This window comes from Peromyscus eremicus, chromosome 10 (assembly GCF_949786415.1).
Source record: "Peromyscus eremicus chromosome 10, PerEre_H2_v1, whole genome shotgun sequence".
NCBI lineage: Eukaryota > Metazoa > Chordata > Mammalia > Rodentia > Cricetidae > Peromyscus > Peromyscus eremicus.
In genome coordinates, this window is record NC_081426.1 from 81,135,878 (window position 1) to 81,152,214 (window position 16,337).

Consider the following 16,337-nt stretch of genomic DNA (forward strand, 5'->3'; position numbering starts at 1 on the left):
ATCTTTGTTTTGATACTTGGCCATTTTATCCCAAACCCTAGCCTTACTTGCTAAGCCTATAGCAAAGAACTCATAAGAATAAATTCGCTAATTTATTAGCCACAGAAAATTAACAATATAATGAATTATTAAAATTTTAAAGTTCTAAAGGAAGTTAAAAATGTATTCTATTTAAATTCTAAAGACCTAGTAAATCCAGAACACAATCCTGTCTAAACCAAATAATCAACATTTTGTGAACTCCTTATTATAGAACCCACGCAAGTTCTTAGCCTGTGATATCATAGCCACTTAAAATAATGCACATTCATTTTACTGACAATATATAAATTCAGTAAAATAATGACATTAAATAAAATTGGAAAGAGAAATAAGTAAGAGTTCTTTCTAAACTTACAAAGAAAAAAATTAGTCAAAGGCTACCAATCAATGTGGCTCAGTGGATCAAACACCAAGCCTGGTAGCCTGAGCTCAATCCCCAGAATCCACAGGGTAAAAGGAGGGAAGTGGTGCCTGCAAACTGTCCCTCACTCCCACCTGTATGCCATGGCAAGCACACACAAATAAACGTTACTTTAAAAATAATTACATTTTCACAAGGCTCTCTAAAATTCCTTACCTTTCAATTCTAACAACAGTATTTATGGAAACCCTAATAAGTTCACAACCATTTCATATACAATCTGTCACACAACAGATTGTATTGTACTAAAAAAAAGTTTAACAAGGTTCCTTTTGTTTTGAGGATCTGAAAGCTTCAGTTTACATGTCATATTGACCTGGCAGCATGGGCATTCTTCCCAATTCACATTTGAGAACTTACAATACCAGGTTATCCACAGGGTATGTATTTTTCTATGATGTTTAGTAATAGTGAAAAGACAGTATATGATTTGCTGATCACCTTTCACAACCTATAAATTCAACCTCAAGATCAGTCACATGAATGTTTTTAAGATGGAGGTTAGGGAACCAACATGATGAAATAGAACAGAAAAAAATTAACAAGACACTTTTGAGGCTAAGGAGCAGATCTTACACCTAAAGTAGACTAAGAAATCATTCTTATAGATCTGAAAGAAGACCCAAATGAGAAATGAAATAATCTGCTAGGCTCTACAATTTATACAAAAATCCATTTTGTAGAGCAATTACTAGAAAGGCTGTAGAAGGATAGGAAGGGGGCATGAGAACAAAGGCGTTGCTAAGGAAGCTGACTGTAATGGACACTGTCCATATTCCATCTCTACCACTTATCCTACCTTCAGAAAGTCATCTGCATGTCTTGACCAACGAAAAAAAATGGAGTGTTGAGGCCTACCATTATGGAATATACATAAAGCAATCAAAACTATGTTCAGTACTTAGTAAGTACTAACTAAAATATAATTTGGGTTATTTCCAATTACTAAATATGCAGAGATGTAATATTTGTGGATGAAGCAGTCAATGGAATTCTCCCCAAATTAATACATATGACTAGAACAGGGCTTGTAATCTGGCTTTCAATCTTGTACACAGACATCTAACAAAGAGCCACTACGGTTTCAAAATTCTGGGTTGACGTGAATAATAAAATGACAGATAAAAAAACAGACCCCTGGGACCAACAAGATGCTCAACAGAGGTAAAGGAGCTTTCCATGCAAGCCTGGTAATCTGTTTGATCCCACATAAAGGTAGAGAAAATAGACTCCACCAAAATGTCCTGACCTCTTTCCACAAACAGACAGCATGGCAACAGGTAACACGCATACACACAATAACAATGTTTTATTAAAAGCCCCATGTACCTGGTGTAGAAATTTCACCACTAACATTAGGTTGTACCATAATACTAAAAGCACATATATATTCACAGAAATGATCAAAATGGCAAAACATCAGAAACAACAAAATTTCCAAACTGGAAAACAAGGGAATACTACACACACACACACACACACACACACACACACACACACACACAGAGTTTTTCACATGTAGAGTCTAGGATACTAATTAAGAAAGGTTCAGGGAGTATTTCTTAAATATTCTCATTTATGCATAACCAAACTTTGATTCTATAAATATGCATTTATGTATCTGTATGAAAATGTACAGGAAAAGCCAAAATATTAAGCTTAAGAACATACTTGATATATAAGAAAGACTTTCAATTATTATTCTCCATCTTACTCTACTGTTTAAGCTTTCAGTCAGCATTTATTATGTAACTTAGCAAAGAAAATTAACATAATGTCCCTTTAAGATTACAACATTAAATTGAATACTTCCAGCAATTTTATGGTAGTGATTCGTAGAAACTTCTCAAAGATTTTCCTTAAAGGATGTTGTCCTATTCTCAACAGAATGAAACATATCTTAGTTCAGGGCTAAGAGTGCTTGCCTAATATGCATACTGCCTTTAGATTCAATATCAAACTCAAGTAAAATAAAATTGAAATACTTTAAAATAAAAAAATTTCAAAACAAACTTAAAGTGACCAGAACGAAAGCTGAAGAGAACTACAAAATTTCAGTCTGTCCATCCTGCACTAACTGTATGGAGTATAGTAGGTCAAGTAAAAGGTCCGAAGAAAATCTACATCAGCAGTTCTCAACCCCTCTAGGGTCGCTTATCAGATATCCTGCAAATCACAATTTTACATTAAGATTCATAATAGTGGCAATATTACAGTTATGAAGTAGCAATGAAATAATTTTATGGTTGGGGTCACCACAACATGAGGAACTATATTAAAGGGTTGCAGCATTAGGAAGGTTGAGAACCACTGATCTAGAAGATCACAAAAAGGACACTACAAGTGGCTGCCGCTCTTCTTAATAAAAGCTCTACCTATGTATATATCTATAAAGAGAGGGAAGAAGGAAAGAAGTCAGGCCTGCACAGAAGGAAGAAAAATTGCAACCAAAGACCACCCCATGTGCCAGATATGGTGGTACTTGTCTATAATCAATCCTGGAGGCTGAGGCAGGAAAATTCTGACAATGAAGCCAGTCTGGGCTAATATCAAGACCCTGTCCCCCAAAACAAACAAACAAACATGAGTATTTAACCTGGTGGTACTTAACATGAACTAGGTCCTGCATTCAATGCCCTGTACAGCAAACCAAGCAAACACCTGGGTTAAATGAAAAACACATAAAATTAGTTTGTCAACCATAAGCCGCTCACAAATGTTACCTATTTATCAAAGAACATGTGAAACTGATTAGTGTAAGTAACTAATTTTCCTGCGTGTAGACATGTTCATGTGTACATGTGCACATTTGTGTGGGTGTGCATGAATATGCAGGCCAGAGGTAAACTAGACACATATGTCTCAATTGCTTCTCCTTATTTTTTGAGGCAAAGTCTCTCGCGTAACCTAGAGCTCAGCTAGATTGAGACCCTCCCTCCAGTCTTCCATATCCTCAGCACTGGGATTACAGGTATGTTATACTCAGTTTTTTACAGCCCCTAAATATTTTGTGTGAGGGGTCTTCAGCATATACAAATGAGGTACATATTAAATATGAACACACCGAGGAAATACAATTTGATGCATTATTCTACTGTGCAAACATGAAAGAAAGGTAACACTTCAAACATGGGAGGGGATAGCGTTGCAATACCTAAGTCAATTCATTAACTATTTGGAAATATATATATATATATATATATATATATATATATATATATATATATATATATATATAGGCTCCCTCCATGAGTCTACATAAATGTTAGCAGGGCAATGTAGAGTTCTTCAATGGATGTGCAGTACACTTTCGACTTTGCAAGATGAAAAAGTTCTGGAGATCTGTTGCAGAACAATGTAAAATTTCCTGACACTACTGAACTGACACTTTAAAACCAGTAAGATTTTACTTAGCATTGTTTATAATTTAAGAAAAAGTTAGCTATTATACGAGGCATGGATTAGTTTAAAAAATTACTAGGCATAGTAATCAAACTCATTTCAAGCACTCTTGAGTGTCAGTCAGTTCCCAGAACCCACACAGTGGCTCACAACCATCCATAATTCCAATTCCAGGGGATTCAAGACCTCTTCTGGCCTCCATGGGTACAAGGCAAATACATGATACATATACATAAATGCAGGCAAACTGTCATACATCTAAAAGTGTTTTTTAAAGAAAACAAATATAAAAGGAATCTGTAATAGATAAATCTTTACAAGACTGTTGTGAGGAAGAAAGTAGTTTTTCCTAGAAGACTTAATAAATCTAAAGTGAAATAGACAATTGGCAAAATGGATGTTAGAATGTTTCTGAAATCAAATCCAAAAATGTGTTAAAATAGTAAATAGTAAATAATACCAAGTATTCTAACCACAGATTAGTGTTAGGTCATCTATCACTGCGTGTGAACAGGGGAGTAGAGAGCTTAATAACCATTTTAATACACATCAAAATGCATTTCAGTTGGGTGTGGTAACACACATCTTTATTACCAGCATTAAGGAGACTGAGGCAAGAAGACTGTGAGTTTGAAGCAAGCCTGGACAATATGACTAGACCCTATCTCAAACCAATAAACAGACAAGCCCCACAAACGCAAATTCCTAATAAAAAATTTTGATAAATGTTATTGTTTCTGGCAAAACTTAAATGAGCTAACAGAAAGATACACTATATTGCTATAAAAAAAAAAAAAGCACTATACTTAATGGTGACACAGCCCCATTACAGTAAGGGAAGACAAGGACAGGCCTCATTAGCTCTGATAATGGACACTTTGGGACACTTAAAACTGACACAGTAAGAGAGAGAAAAAAAAATTGGCATAAAAATTGGAAAACAAGACAGAAATAATACACTGGAATCAACATGACAATTTAAAAATTAAAGAGAACAAACTAAGAATTCAACTGTCATGTAGAAGATAAAAGTATCAAAATCAAATGTCCATATTTCAACAGTAACTAAAAGGTATAAAGAAAGAAAAGATACAATTCATGACAGTAATAAGAACTATAAAACAATCCACAATAAGTGTGTAAAAGCTGTATAAAAACTGAGTAACTTGTCAGACACGCTGGTGCACACATTTAATCTCAGCACTGAGGAGACAGAGACAGGTAGAATTCTTGTGAGTTCAAGGCCAGCCTGGTCTACACAGTGAAGTTCCAGGACAGGCAGGGCAACATAAGGAAACCTGGAGCTGAAGTCGGCTCAGGAATTAAGACACTGGCTGTAGTTTCAGAGGACCTGGGTTCAATCCCCAGCACACACATGACAGCTCACAACTGTTTGTAACTCCAGTTCCAGGGGATTCCACACCCTTATACAGACATACATGCAGGCACATAAAATTGTATTTAAAAACAAAACAAAACAAAAAAACCCCCACACACTATATAACTGCATAACTTTAGTAGAGAAAGATGAAGAGCCTGAAAAATAGAAGCACATTGTGTTTATGGGTTAGGCTTTTCACAGTGTTACACATTATGGAATAATGCATAACCTATCAAAACACATAAAAATATTTGTGGCAATTTGCAAAAGATTAATTCTAGAGCGTATCTGGCAGGTTAGAATCCAAATTCTGGACAAACAAGATCAGTGACTGACAACTATCTTGTAAGACATTAAAGAAGCCTAGAGTATTACACCTCATCACATGAAACCAGACACTTAGGACTTTTCAATTAAAAAGACAGCAATTTCTAGAGGATGAGGAGATGGCTCGGTAGGAAAAGCACTTCCTGTGCAAGCATAAGGAACAGAGTTGGGTCCCCAACACTCATGTCAAAGCTGGGCAGGCATGGCAGCCCATCTGGTAATCCTGGTCATCTGGTAACATATAGGAGGCAGAAATGAGGTAGATATCTAGAACAAGCTACACTAGCTAAATCAGTGAGTTGTAGGTTCAAGTAACAGACCCAGGTTTATAATGCAGTAGGGAGAGCAATCAAGGAATAGATCCTGAACCTCCACTAGCACATGTCCATGTCACCAGCACAGCCAGACAGACACAGACACAGACACACATACACACACACCCCTCACCAAACCTCAGCAATTTTACAAGCGTCAACTGACGATTAAAGCTGACATGGACACGGGAATAAAAGACTTTGATATTTGGGCATAGTAAACAAGTAAACACACACACACCTTTTAAAAGTGTTAACAAACAGGCTTCAAAATCCACTGAAATACTTACTGCTAAAGCCTAGTGAAGAATCAATATAGGACTTCTGTTTCTCATCCTAGTCAACTTAGAGGTAGAAACGAAAAGGTAGAAGAGATGTAGAAGGGCAAGTCTCCCTCAATAATCCAGAGAGTTGAAGAATCTACTTTGAAACCTGAAGGGTAAAATCAAGAAAAATCAAGAGGGGCTACACAGACAGCTCAGTGGTTAAGAGCACACTGGCTGCTCTTTCAGAGGACCTGGATTCAATCCCCAAAATCCACATGGTCGTTCACAACTACCTGTAACTCCAGTTCCAGGGGATCTGACACCCTCTTCTGACTTTCACAAGCCACAGGCATGCAAGTGGTGCATAGACACACATACAGGCAAAACATCCATATGCATAAAGTAATAAAATTTTTTAAAGAAAAAGAAAAGTCAAGAGCCAAGGGAAGAATATCCTAGGTAAAAGACCCCCACTACAGGACCTTCTAGCTCAGAATGACAAAGATAAGAATGGGCTAAAAGGGATACAAAATGAGACTACAACAATGGAAGCAGTCATAAAAAGTCTTGCAGACCAAATTAAAAGCTTCAATTTTATTCTAAGAACAGTATTCAAGTAATGACCTATATTTCAGCAAGATTAGCCACTTGTTACATGAGGACTGAATGAGATAGAGGGAGAAAAGATGGAAAGGGGAAAGGAGAGATGAGGGGAAAGAGGGTAGTGTGCCTGCCAGGTAGGAGAACAAATGAGGAGGGTACTGTGAAATCTAAGTACGATAACAGCCAGCCTAATGGGATGGTAGCAACAAACGCACAATGGTTAGGAAGTTCTATGCTCTCCCTTTTCATTGTCCTACCATGTCATTTTAGCAATGGAAACCATTCCATGAGACTGGGTGAGAATAAACTCCCCTGGCTCACCTTCTACGTAGCAAACACTGCAGGTCCTGAATGACGCATCTTTTTCTAGGATGAAACCAAGAACCAAGCTAGGCCAACAAAATTAATTCAGGAAACCAGTAGAGACATTTTCTCTTGTATTTATTAGCTAAAAGGACAAGGTGATCCTAAAACTTTGTAAGGTATTAATTATCCCCCAAATCCAGTCAGTCCTTCTTGCAATATAAAGCCAGTTCCCCCACAAGCTTTATCTGGACACACAGTCAAATAGCAAGAACTAAATACTAAATTAAGTTCTGACCAATAGGATATAAACGAAAAGAAACAGTTACAATTCCTTGGTCAATTCTTCAAAGGAAGCTATCCATAACCATCCTTCTGTTTCCTATTTCTCAAAGGATGCATATTAATTCACTAGCACAAAATAACATAGATTGGGTGGCTCAAACAGCATTTTCTCCCAGTTATGAAGGTTAGAAGTCTAAGACCAGGCTATCAATAGATCTGGTCTCTCAGGAGACTCCTTGCCTTGCTTGCAGATGATCACCTTCTTCCTTCATCTTTACTTAGCCTTTTTTTCTGTGTGCACATCTGGTGTCTGTAATTAAACTTCCTTTTATAGGGAAACCAGTCAGACTAGAGGACCTGATTTAATCTTAATTACTCTTTTAAAGACTTTATCACTAAATGCAGACATAGCCTGAGATATATAATTCAATCCTGGTAATCTGGGGCATAGTCATTTTGGTTGGTAAGCTATATACATTAGATTTTTTTTTCCAGATCAAGTCAACACTCCAAGGTAAAAGAGCTATCAGAATGTTCTATGCTGATAGAGATATTCTATATTTACACTATTTTATATGGTAACCAATGGCTGGCTCTACATGACTACTTAAAAGTTGTTTAAAAACTAAATAAGATTATAAACTCAGACTCTTAGATGCCACTAACCACATTCAAGGGCTCAGCAGCCACAGAGTCTACTAGGCAGCACAACTTAAGAGGTGATAGAGCAGTAAAAACTACTAGATCTGTGATCTGAACTTAGATCTATGGATGTTTACAAGGACTATACCTGCAGTATCAGAGAAAGGGAGACAACAAAAACAAAAAACAACTCCCCCCCCCCCACACACACACAAACATGATACACAGGGCTACAAAGCAATGATGTTCCTAGGGTTGTCATAACTTTCCAGTACCCACTACGTTTCAGACATGGTCAAGAAAAAGTCACCCAAAAAAACAAAGTCGAGGGCACAGACAACAGTGAAAAAACAATCCTCCCAAGGGGAAAAAAATGAGTCCAACTACGGACCTTGCCCAGTTGCCAGCATACAGCTCTCACAACTGCTGTCCCAGAAGGAACTCATTATGAATATGGCCCAATGACTGCTGTGTGCTTCCTTCTCTTCTCTAAAGAACTCTGATCACAGTTACTCTGTTCCTAATCTCCACTGTACAATGGGGTAGGCAACAGAGACTTTTTTTCTTTTCTTTTTTTTTTTTTTTTTTTTTTTTTTTGCTTGCAGAGTACTGACCTGGTGACGTCTACTTTAAGCTGTATATAATAGCTGGGTGGGGTTTTGAACTGATTTACTTAAAGGAAAGATTAGGTGTGGGAAGAAAGGTGTATACAAATGTTGGATGGCCAGAAGCCTGAGCTCAACTGTCAAGAACAAAAGTTGAGAAGGTGACTGGCATATAGATAATATAACAAAGCAGATGAAGAGACAAAATCACCTAAGATCAGACTCCAAATACACCCACAAAAAAAGCAGTAAAGTAAATACTCGTAGGACGTGCACTGATGTGGAGAAGGGGAAGCAAGATGATCAACTAAAGACAGCTAGTAAACACAGGAACAGGAGAAAAAGAAACAAAGAAAGGCTGAAGTTCTTTTAAGAAGCAGGGCTAGTCAACTGCTATGGAAAGAGTAGGAAAGAAATGAACACAATCAAATCCTACATCTAAAAGGAGCACCAAGTTACCTCTGGAAAGCAAAACAGTACCAAGAGAAAAGTTGTAAGAATCTTTCACATATGGAATCAAGGAAGGTCTCTGTGTGAAGTGTTTTATGAGTCATAAAATAATAATACAATTTACTAAGCAAAATCCTTTTTCATATTGTGAAAATATAAAGAGAGTATGTGGAACAATATAAAGAATACCCATAAATATAAATAGCACACACAAATCACCAAGACAAAGAAGCACAATATGTAAGGGATGAAAGAGGAAATTCAAACAAAAACATAAAACTTTAGTCAATGTTGACCATTATGAAAATACAAATACTATTTTAAATAAATCATTAAATATCAAAGAAAATCACATCTGGGACATTCTCATACACTTCTGATGACAATAAAGCTTGGGGCAATTAACCTAAGAATTAAAACCCAATTAAAGTATCTTACATGGGTCCAACATAAATAACTACAAATAAATTCTTTTAATTTAAGACATGAAATTCCAAACATTTTCCAAAGTAAGTAGCCACAAGGACTATTTATGTAATACTGATACTTGAAACGTGTAAGACTCTAAAACACAACACACATTACTGTATAGTGGAAGACATGAGGAGCAACAGCAAGCTTCTGCCTTTAGTCCTGACAGTCCTACACTCTCAACTACTCCACCAATTCAAGGTAAAGATTCACAAGAAAGGAGAAAGGCACTACTTATCATAGCAGGCCTTCTCTGATACCACATACTTTCTCAGAGGCACTTTGTAAAAGTTAGATCCAAATAAAGGGATGTCAGATTCACAGACCTTTCTGAGTATCTAATAAAAAGTTGCATATAGCTACAATGTGGGGAAAAAAGGGGAAAAATAGAAAAAAAAAACCCTAAAATAAATAAATCTTGCAATTTCAGGCTACTTATAAATGAGTGATAAACAAATGTTTTGAATCAAACAAACCCATGTCAAATCCTGTTCTGACATTAGATATATATCCCTCACAAGGTCACTTAAATATATTTTAAACTAGTATCTTTGCCTGTAAAATGAATGTCCTAACATTCAAAAAAACATGGGAGGGGGGGTGCTAATATCTGGAGGTCAAAGGACTACCAGAGAGTTAGTTCCCTCCTTCCACCATGTGATTTCCTGGGATCAAACTCAAGTCATCAGGCTTGACAGCAAACCTCTTTACCCTCTGAGCCATCTCACTGGCTGTCACAACATTTTCAGTACTTCTGAAATTCACATTCCTTAAATAGAATATATAATTAACCACATATATGTGTGTGTGTGTGTGTATAAAATATAATTTAATCTCATTCTTACATTTTATTAATCTCTGTTTACTCACTGGTAAATTTTTAGCTTACATGTCTTAAAACAGTTTTACTTACCATTGCTTATTCAATGCAGAATATTAAGCATACAGTAAGTACTCATTTGTTTGAATAATGAAATAAATGTGACATCCACTTCATAGGGTTATAGTGAAAATAAAATGAGAAACATGAAAACTTTATTAACTCCTTTCACTTTCTTAACAATGCTATAAAGTAGGGTCTATTATCACCATTTACATATAAGAAAATGAGCCATAGAGGTTAAGTAACTGGACCAAGACCACAAAACCCGTAAGGGATAGATCAAAGAACTGAATACAAACTCCACACATAGTCCATGCTCATAACCATTAGCTAAGTCTTCACACAGTGGGCACTCAAGTACTAGTTTTCACTATGTTGTTAGAATATAAATGTAAGTAGGAGGTTTAAAGCACCTATCAGGCATTCAACAGTCAATGACAATTATTTTAAGTTAGGGAAGTCTCATAACTCAAGAGAGTAATTAAGAAATTGAAAGATGTTGCTGGGCATAGTAGCACAAGCCTTTAATCCCAGCACTTGAGAGGAAGAGGCAGGAGGATCTTGTTGAGGCCAGTCTGGTCTACAGGGTGAGTTCCAAGATAGCCAGAGTTATATATAGAGACCATGTCTTGAGAGAGAGGAGAGAGAGGAGGGAGAGGAGAGAGAGAGGAGAGAGAGAGGAGAGAGAGGAGAGAGAGGAGAGGAGAGGAGAGGAGAGGAGAGGAGAGGAGAGAGAGAGAGAGAGAAAGAAAAGAAAGAAAAATTGAAATTGAAAGATGTTAAAATCCAAGCATCAGCTATTCACAGGCTCTGGCTACAAGAAAGGAAGTAACTCATGGTTTCCTAAATGAACTCTGGATTCTCCCTAGAACTGGTACTAATTAACTGAACATGTCTGTATGCTGTTCCTTTTTTGTTCTGTTTTTAATCAAGTCCTCTTTAAACAGAAGATAAGACAATAATATTTCAAAGATCATCTATTTTACAAATAATGCCATATCAGTTGAAACAGAACTGGGAACAGTACAGGCACGTTCTTTTGGCTATTCTGAGATTTCATGCATTTACAATAGAGGAAACTAACATTTTTTAATTAAAAGAAGAAGAAGAAGAAATTACTTTCAAGAGTCTTAACTTGAATATTTTTCCCTTCTCTCTCCTTCTCAACTCTACCTTTTTTATAGCTGAAAGTCATCCTTTCAGTACTTGTTTACACTTGGGCCCACTGTCTAAATTCCTTCATTAAGTGTATCTCTTAATGTAAAAACCACACCTTTCCTACACATATAGGTAGAATTCTGATTGACTTCTACCATGTTTATATTTTCTGCCTCCCTCTTCAACACAAATAGCAATCTTGAACTTAAAAGTTCTTTTATTTACTCCCTCTGAATTCTGCTTTAAAAAAAGCTGTCTTCCACTCATATCAAAAGTGTGTTCAATAGAATGCAATGCTATTTCTGAAATGAAGCATAAACTTATGCAATTTCACCTTTTTCTTGTAATATTCAATTTAACACTCTAATTTCAAAAGAAATACAATGTGGTTTTTTATTCGGAAACATATTTTGTTCTTTACTAGTCAGTGGCCCATTGACAGCTTAGAAGATTACATTTTCAACTTAAACCTAAGGTCTTGTGTCAAACAGAAGGGAAGAAAGACAGAGAGAGCTTTCAATCGTGTATGTTCTTTCCAGGTACAGCTGAGGCTATGCAAACATCGGGCATTACCATCCTGTTGTCAAACACTTTAGGGATACCTACTGTAATGTATAAATAGGAATTGCAACCAGGTACTTAATTTAAAGCTGTTGTTTAAATCCATTTTCCTTTTCTTCCATTTTTCCTCTTTCAACAGACAGACAATATCCAGCTAACATTTCTTCAAAACCACCAATGTATTTTTGTCATGTTAAATCATCCTTCACATCCATCATGTTTTCAAGTTCAACACTGCAAAAGTATAAGCTTTCATATTCCCTTCTAATCTTCTGATTTTTTTTTATTGAAGAATTAGTTCAAGAATCATGTTATCTGCATTTTTAAACTGTGTAAGCCAAAACAATGAATTTGGAGAAAAGGGTAAACAAGTACACTTCCAAAGTCCTGAAAATTAAACTTCTGATGCCATGTCAGGACAATGAAAGTGGAAAGAAGCATTGCACAACTCACCCATCTGACTTACAGTGTACAGCACCCTAAGGTTTCTCTTCACTTTGATCAAAGAATGGAGGCAAGTGCGGAGAGAAAAACTACTCCTTTTTGTCTTTCCTATTCATCATGTGTTGCACACATTTTTAATGGCTCAACTTTGACACATATTTCACTCAACAAATGACAAACCTATTGCTTATGCTTGTGCAGATGGCATTACAAAACACATTAAGAATCAACACTATCTTAGTTGGTCAAAGTTAATACATATAATACTTATTTTCAGAAGAAAAAAATCCAATCTACAAAATTAACATATCTACCAGCTTGAGCCATTTTCAAGGAATTATTAGGCCAGTTCCTTCCAGTGGACCAAACTACCTAGGTATGTAGAGTTTGCAGCAGAAAATTCCCTTAAGTATATGACCTTGTTCCAAATCAGAGCTTAAGGTTAGAAAACTTAAAATCTTCATATTGCATTTTGCTCACAGCTGCTAAACCTGAAATTCAGCACCAGATTTTGAAATAGGTCAGAAGGGAGACACAAGGAAATAAATCACTTTCAAAGTACTGTTCTGAGTCTCTAAAAACACTGATTCCTACTTTTGCAACTATCAGACACAACTAGTTTTAAGCCTTACTGTCCTTATTTCTTTTTAATAAAAAGGCTGAGCAGAAGTATGGGAAAATGCTTCCCACTTCTGAAATTTATAAAACTGGTTAATTCTAAGCTTCAAAACAGAAAAGGATTCCATCACATCTTTCTCGTCATTGTTTCAATATTAATGTTTGGTTTTCTCTTGTTTTGTTGGTCTCTGATGCTTTTAATGAAGCCTGGGCAACATACTATCCCAAAACATCCTATTAAATAAACTACCTACAGTACAAACTACCCAATCAAACCTACCACAACAGGCCAAACAGAAATAACAGAAGGGAGAAGTTTTGGTGTATATATTCCTACTCTTAGAAGTCTACCATGTGGCTTCATCTAGGGTAAAAGTGAGTATCTTTGGTCTTATTGCTAACAGGTGAATCTCATTCCCTTTCCAAGGTGTTTCTCTATTTAAACAGAACCTAGATGGGAAGAAAAAAAGAAAGAAAAAAATTATCTCAAGAGCAGGCTCTTACCAGACTCCATGTCTGGGAAAGGAAGGAAGTGGCAGGTAGTAGTTCTGGTTAATTAAATTAGTCTTCTCTCTTAGAACTAAGTTTTAATCAACTCTTACAGCTGCCTTCCTCCACACTGACAAGAGGGTTAGTTTCAAAGTTAATAACTGCTAAGTTTTAGTTGGCTATCAGTACGGTTCACTAAGCCTTTGGGTTAAAAGGCCTTCTTTGAGGAACAAGATCCTACAACGCCGCCTGTCTGTAGACCCAGGAAAAAACTATTAACAGTTACGAAACCAGATCACTAGGACAAATCATAAGGCCTCCCCAATCACTACAACCAAGCCTAGGTGCAAAGCAGTCGCTTCTTACTCTTGTATTTGGAAAGGAAAAAGGGAAGAAAAAAAGAAAAAAACGGGATCTGGTTTAATTATTTCTTACTAAGGGAGAGCCTGATGATGTATTTACGTATACACGTAGAGCATCAAGCAGAATTTTTATGTACTAAGTTATTTGTAAATGCATACGGATATAAGTTCGGTTCATCCAAAATCTTTCATAAATCGAGGACGGTAAGATTACTTCAGAAGCCACAACAGTTTATTAAGGGGAAAAAAAAAAAAAAGCCCTGCAGCAAAACAGTATGGAAAAGTACAGCTTCTCACGTGTCTCTCCCAGACACAAATACTTAGCTCCGAGTCCATTACAACCTCACCACCCCTCCAGAACTGCTCTCCTCCACCTTACACTGACAGAAAACTACCAAGCTCGCAGTCGTTCCCCCAGAGACTCTCCTACCTATTATCTTCCCCCTCCCGCCTTGGCTCCGCCCCCGCCCCGGGAATGAGGTGGCCTTACTGGCCCCAGAGAGACCACCCTCCTGCTCCAACGTGCCACCCGGGAGTCTCAGCAATCCCTCGGCCCCTAACCCGTGCGCAGCATCCTAGGAGAGCCAGCTCCTCACCAACTCACTGCACTCCGTGGTCCTCCCACCCCCACGTGTCAGTTACCCTCCCCCACATTCCCACACCTCACGACTCAGGCCGAGCAAAGAAAGGGGGCCGTCGAAAGCCCGGGTCCCCCAAGACAGATCGAAACCCGGAGAGAACTCGGTCCCGCCGCCAGCCCCCCCCCCTTCCCACCCTCGGCCCTTCACGGTCCCTTCCTCCCCTCCTCGAGGTGAAACCAGGCCCTTGCCTCAGAAACCTCCTCTTCCTCGTCGTCGTCGTCCTCCTCTTCCTCGCTGTTGTTGCTGCTGGTGCCGCCGCCGCCGCCGCCGCCTCCTCCTCCTCCTCCTCCTCCTCCGCCGCCGCCGCCGCCGCTGTTGTCGCTGTCGCTGCTGCTCTCGCTGCTGCTGGGGGGTCGGCAAGTCCGGTTCCGCTTGGCCTTGTGGTGCTGCTGCTGCTGCTGCTGCTGCTGCTGCTGCTGTGGTTGCTGCTGCTGCTGCAGCTGCTGCAGCTGCTGCTGCGGTGGCTTCTTCTTCAGGAGCAGGTCGCAGACTCGCACCATCCCACGAGGAGACGAGGCCGAGCGAGCCCCGCCGCCGACCTCCGCCGCCGCCGCCGTGGGGGGGGCCGCCACCGCCGCCGCCGCCGCCGCCGGGGGGCTCCCTTCTCCCTCCGCCGCCGCCGGAACCGTCGCCTTCTCCATCCCCGCGGGAAGAAGGGGGAAGGGGGGGCGCGGACGGGGGAGGGGCGTGGGGGGGGGGCTCCGCTCTACCGCGACTTCGGCCGCGCCGGGGCCGACACAGCGCTCCGGGCCACCGCCGCCGCCGCCGCCGCCACCACCACCACCACCACCGCCTCGGTCACCTCTACTGCCGCCGCCGCCGCCGCCGCTCCGCCAAGCTCTCACCTCGTCTCGCGATACTAAGGGCGGGGAGCTTGGCGATGGGAGGGAGGGAGAGAGAGAGGGAGGGAGAGAGCGAGCGAGCGGGAGAGCGGGAGGGCGATATGGTGGGGGGGAGGGAGGGAGGGTGGAGGTGGAGGGGGTGGCGAGGCGGAGCGCGAACGCCGTGCCCCGGGAAAGCCGAGCAAGCGTCCCGAAGGAGCCGCCGGGGCACGTGTGTCTGGCGTAGCTTCCCGCCGGGAAAGAAACGGGGTCTGAGCGGGGACGGCCAGGCAGGGGCCGCGGGCGGGCGGGCGGGCGGGCGAGCGCCGGGATGGCTTGTCTTCTCCTCGCTACTTCCCCCACACACACAGCCCTGCAGCCCTCCCCTCCCTCCTTCCTTCCTTCCTGGCTTCTGATTAGAACGCAGCCGCAGGCGGAAGCGCCCGTGACGCCATCAGCCCGCGCCGCGGCGGCCGCGCGCCGGCCGCGGCTTCCCGGTCCAAAGTGCGGACTCGACGGGCGCGGAGTCGGGGGGTCCCCCGCGAGCCTTGCTGGGGCGGGGGTCGGGGGATGGGTGGGTTCAGGGAAGCCCAGGCTGCGGAATGGAGAGCAACTGGGCCCCGGCGGAATGAGGGGCGAGCGCGGAAGCTCGGGGCTGCTACGCTGAGTGGGAGGCCCGGCTTCCAGATCCGGGAGGTGGGACCTCGCCCCGGACCTCCTGGACAGACAGACGTTCCTGCCTGGCCATTTTCTTCAGAGGGCTTGGGATCTTCAGAGATCGTGTAAGGAGAGAGACTCCTTTCGGGTTCAAAAAAGAAACTGAGCTTCCCCTCAGCTGTATCTTGCAG

The 16,337-nt window shown here is 40.4% G+C and overlaps 1 protein-coding gene across 4 annotated transcripts in view; it reads right to left on the reverse strand.

The window, feature by feature from the left end:
* The window catches only part of Ankrd17 (ankyrin repeat domain 17), a 135,043-nt gene extending 119,734 nt beyond the window's left edge, over positions 1–15,309 (reverse strand). For all 4 annotated transcript variants that reach the window (XM_059274650.1, XM_059274649.1, XM_059274648.1 and 1 more), the window contains exon 1: positions 14,857–15,309. In XM_059274650.1, coding sequence (XP_059130633.1) covers positions 14,857–15,309 — 453 coding nt within the window. The remainder of the gene's footprint in view (positions 1–14,856) is intronic.
* Positions 15,310–16,337: the final 1,028 nt, after the last annotated feature.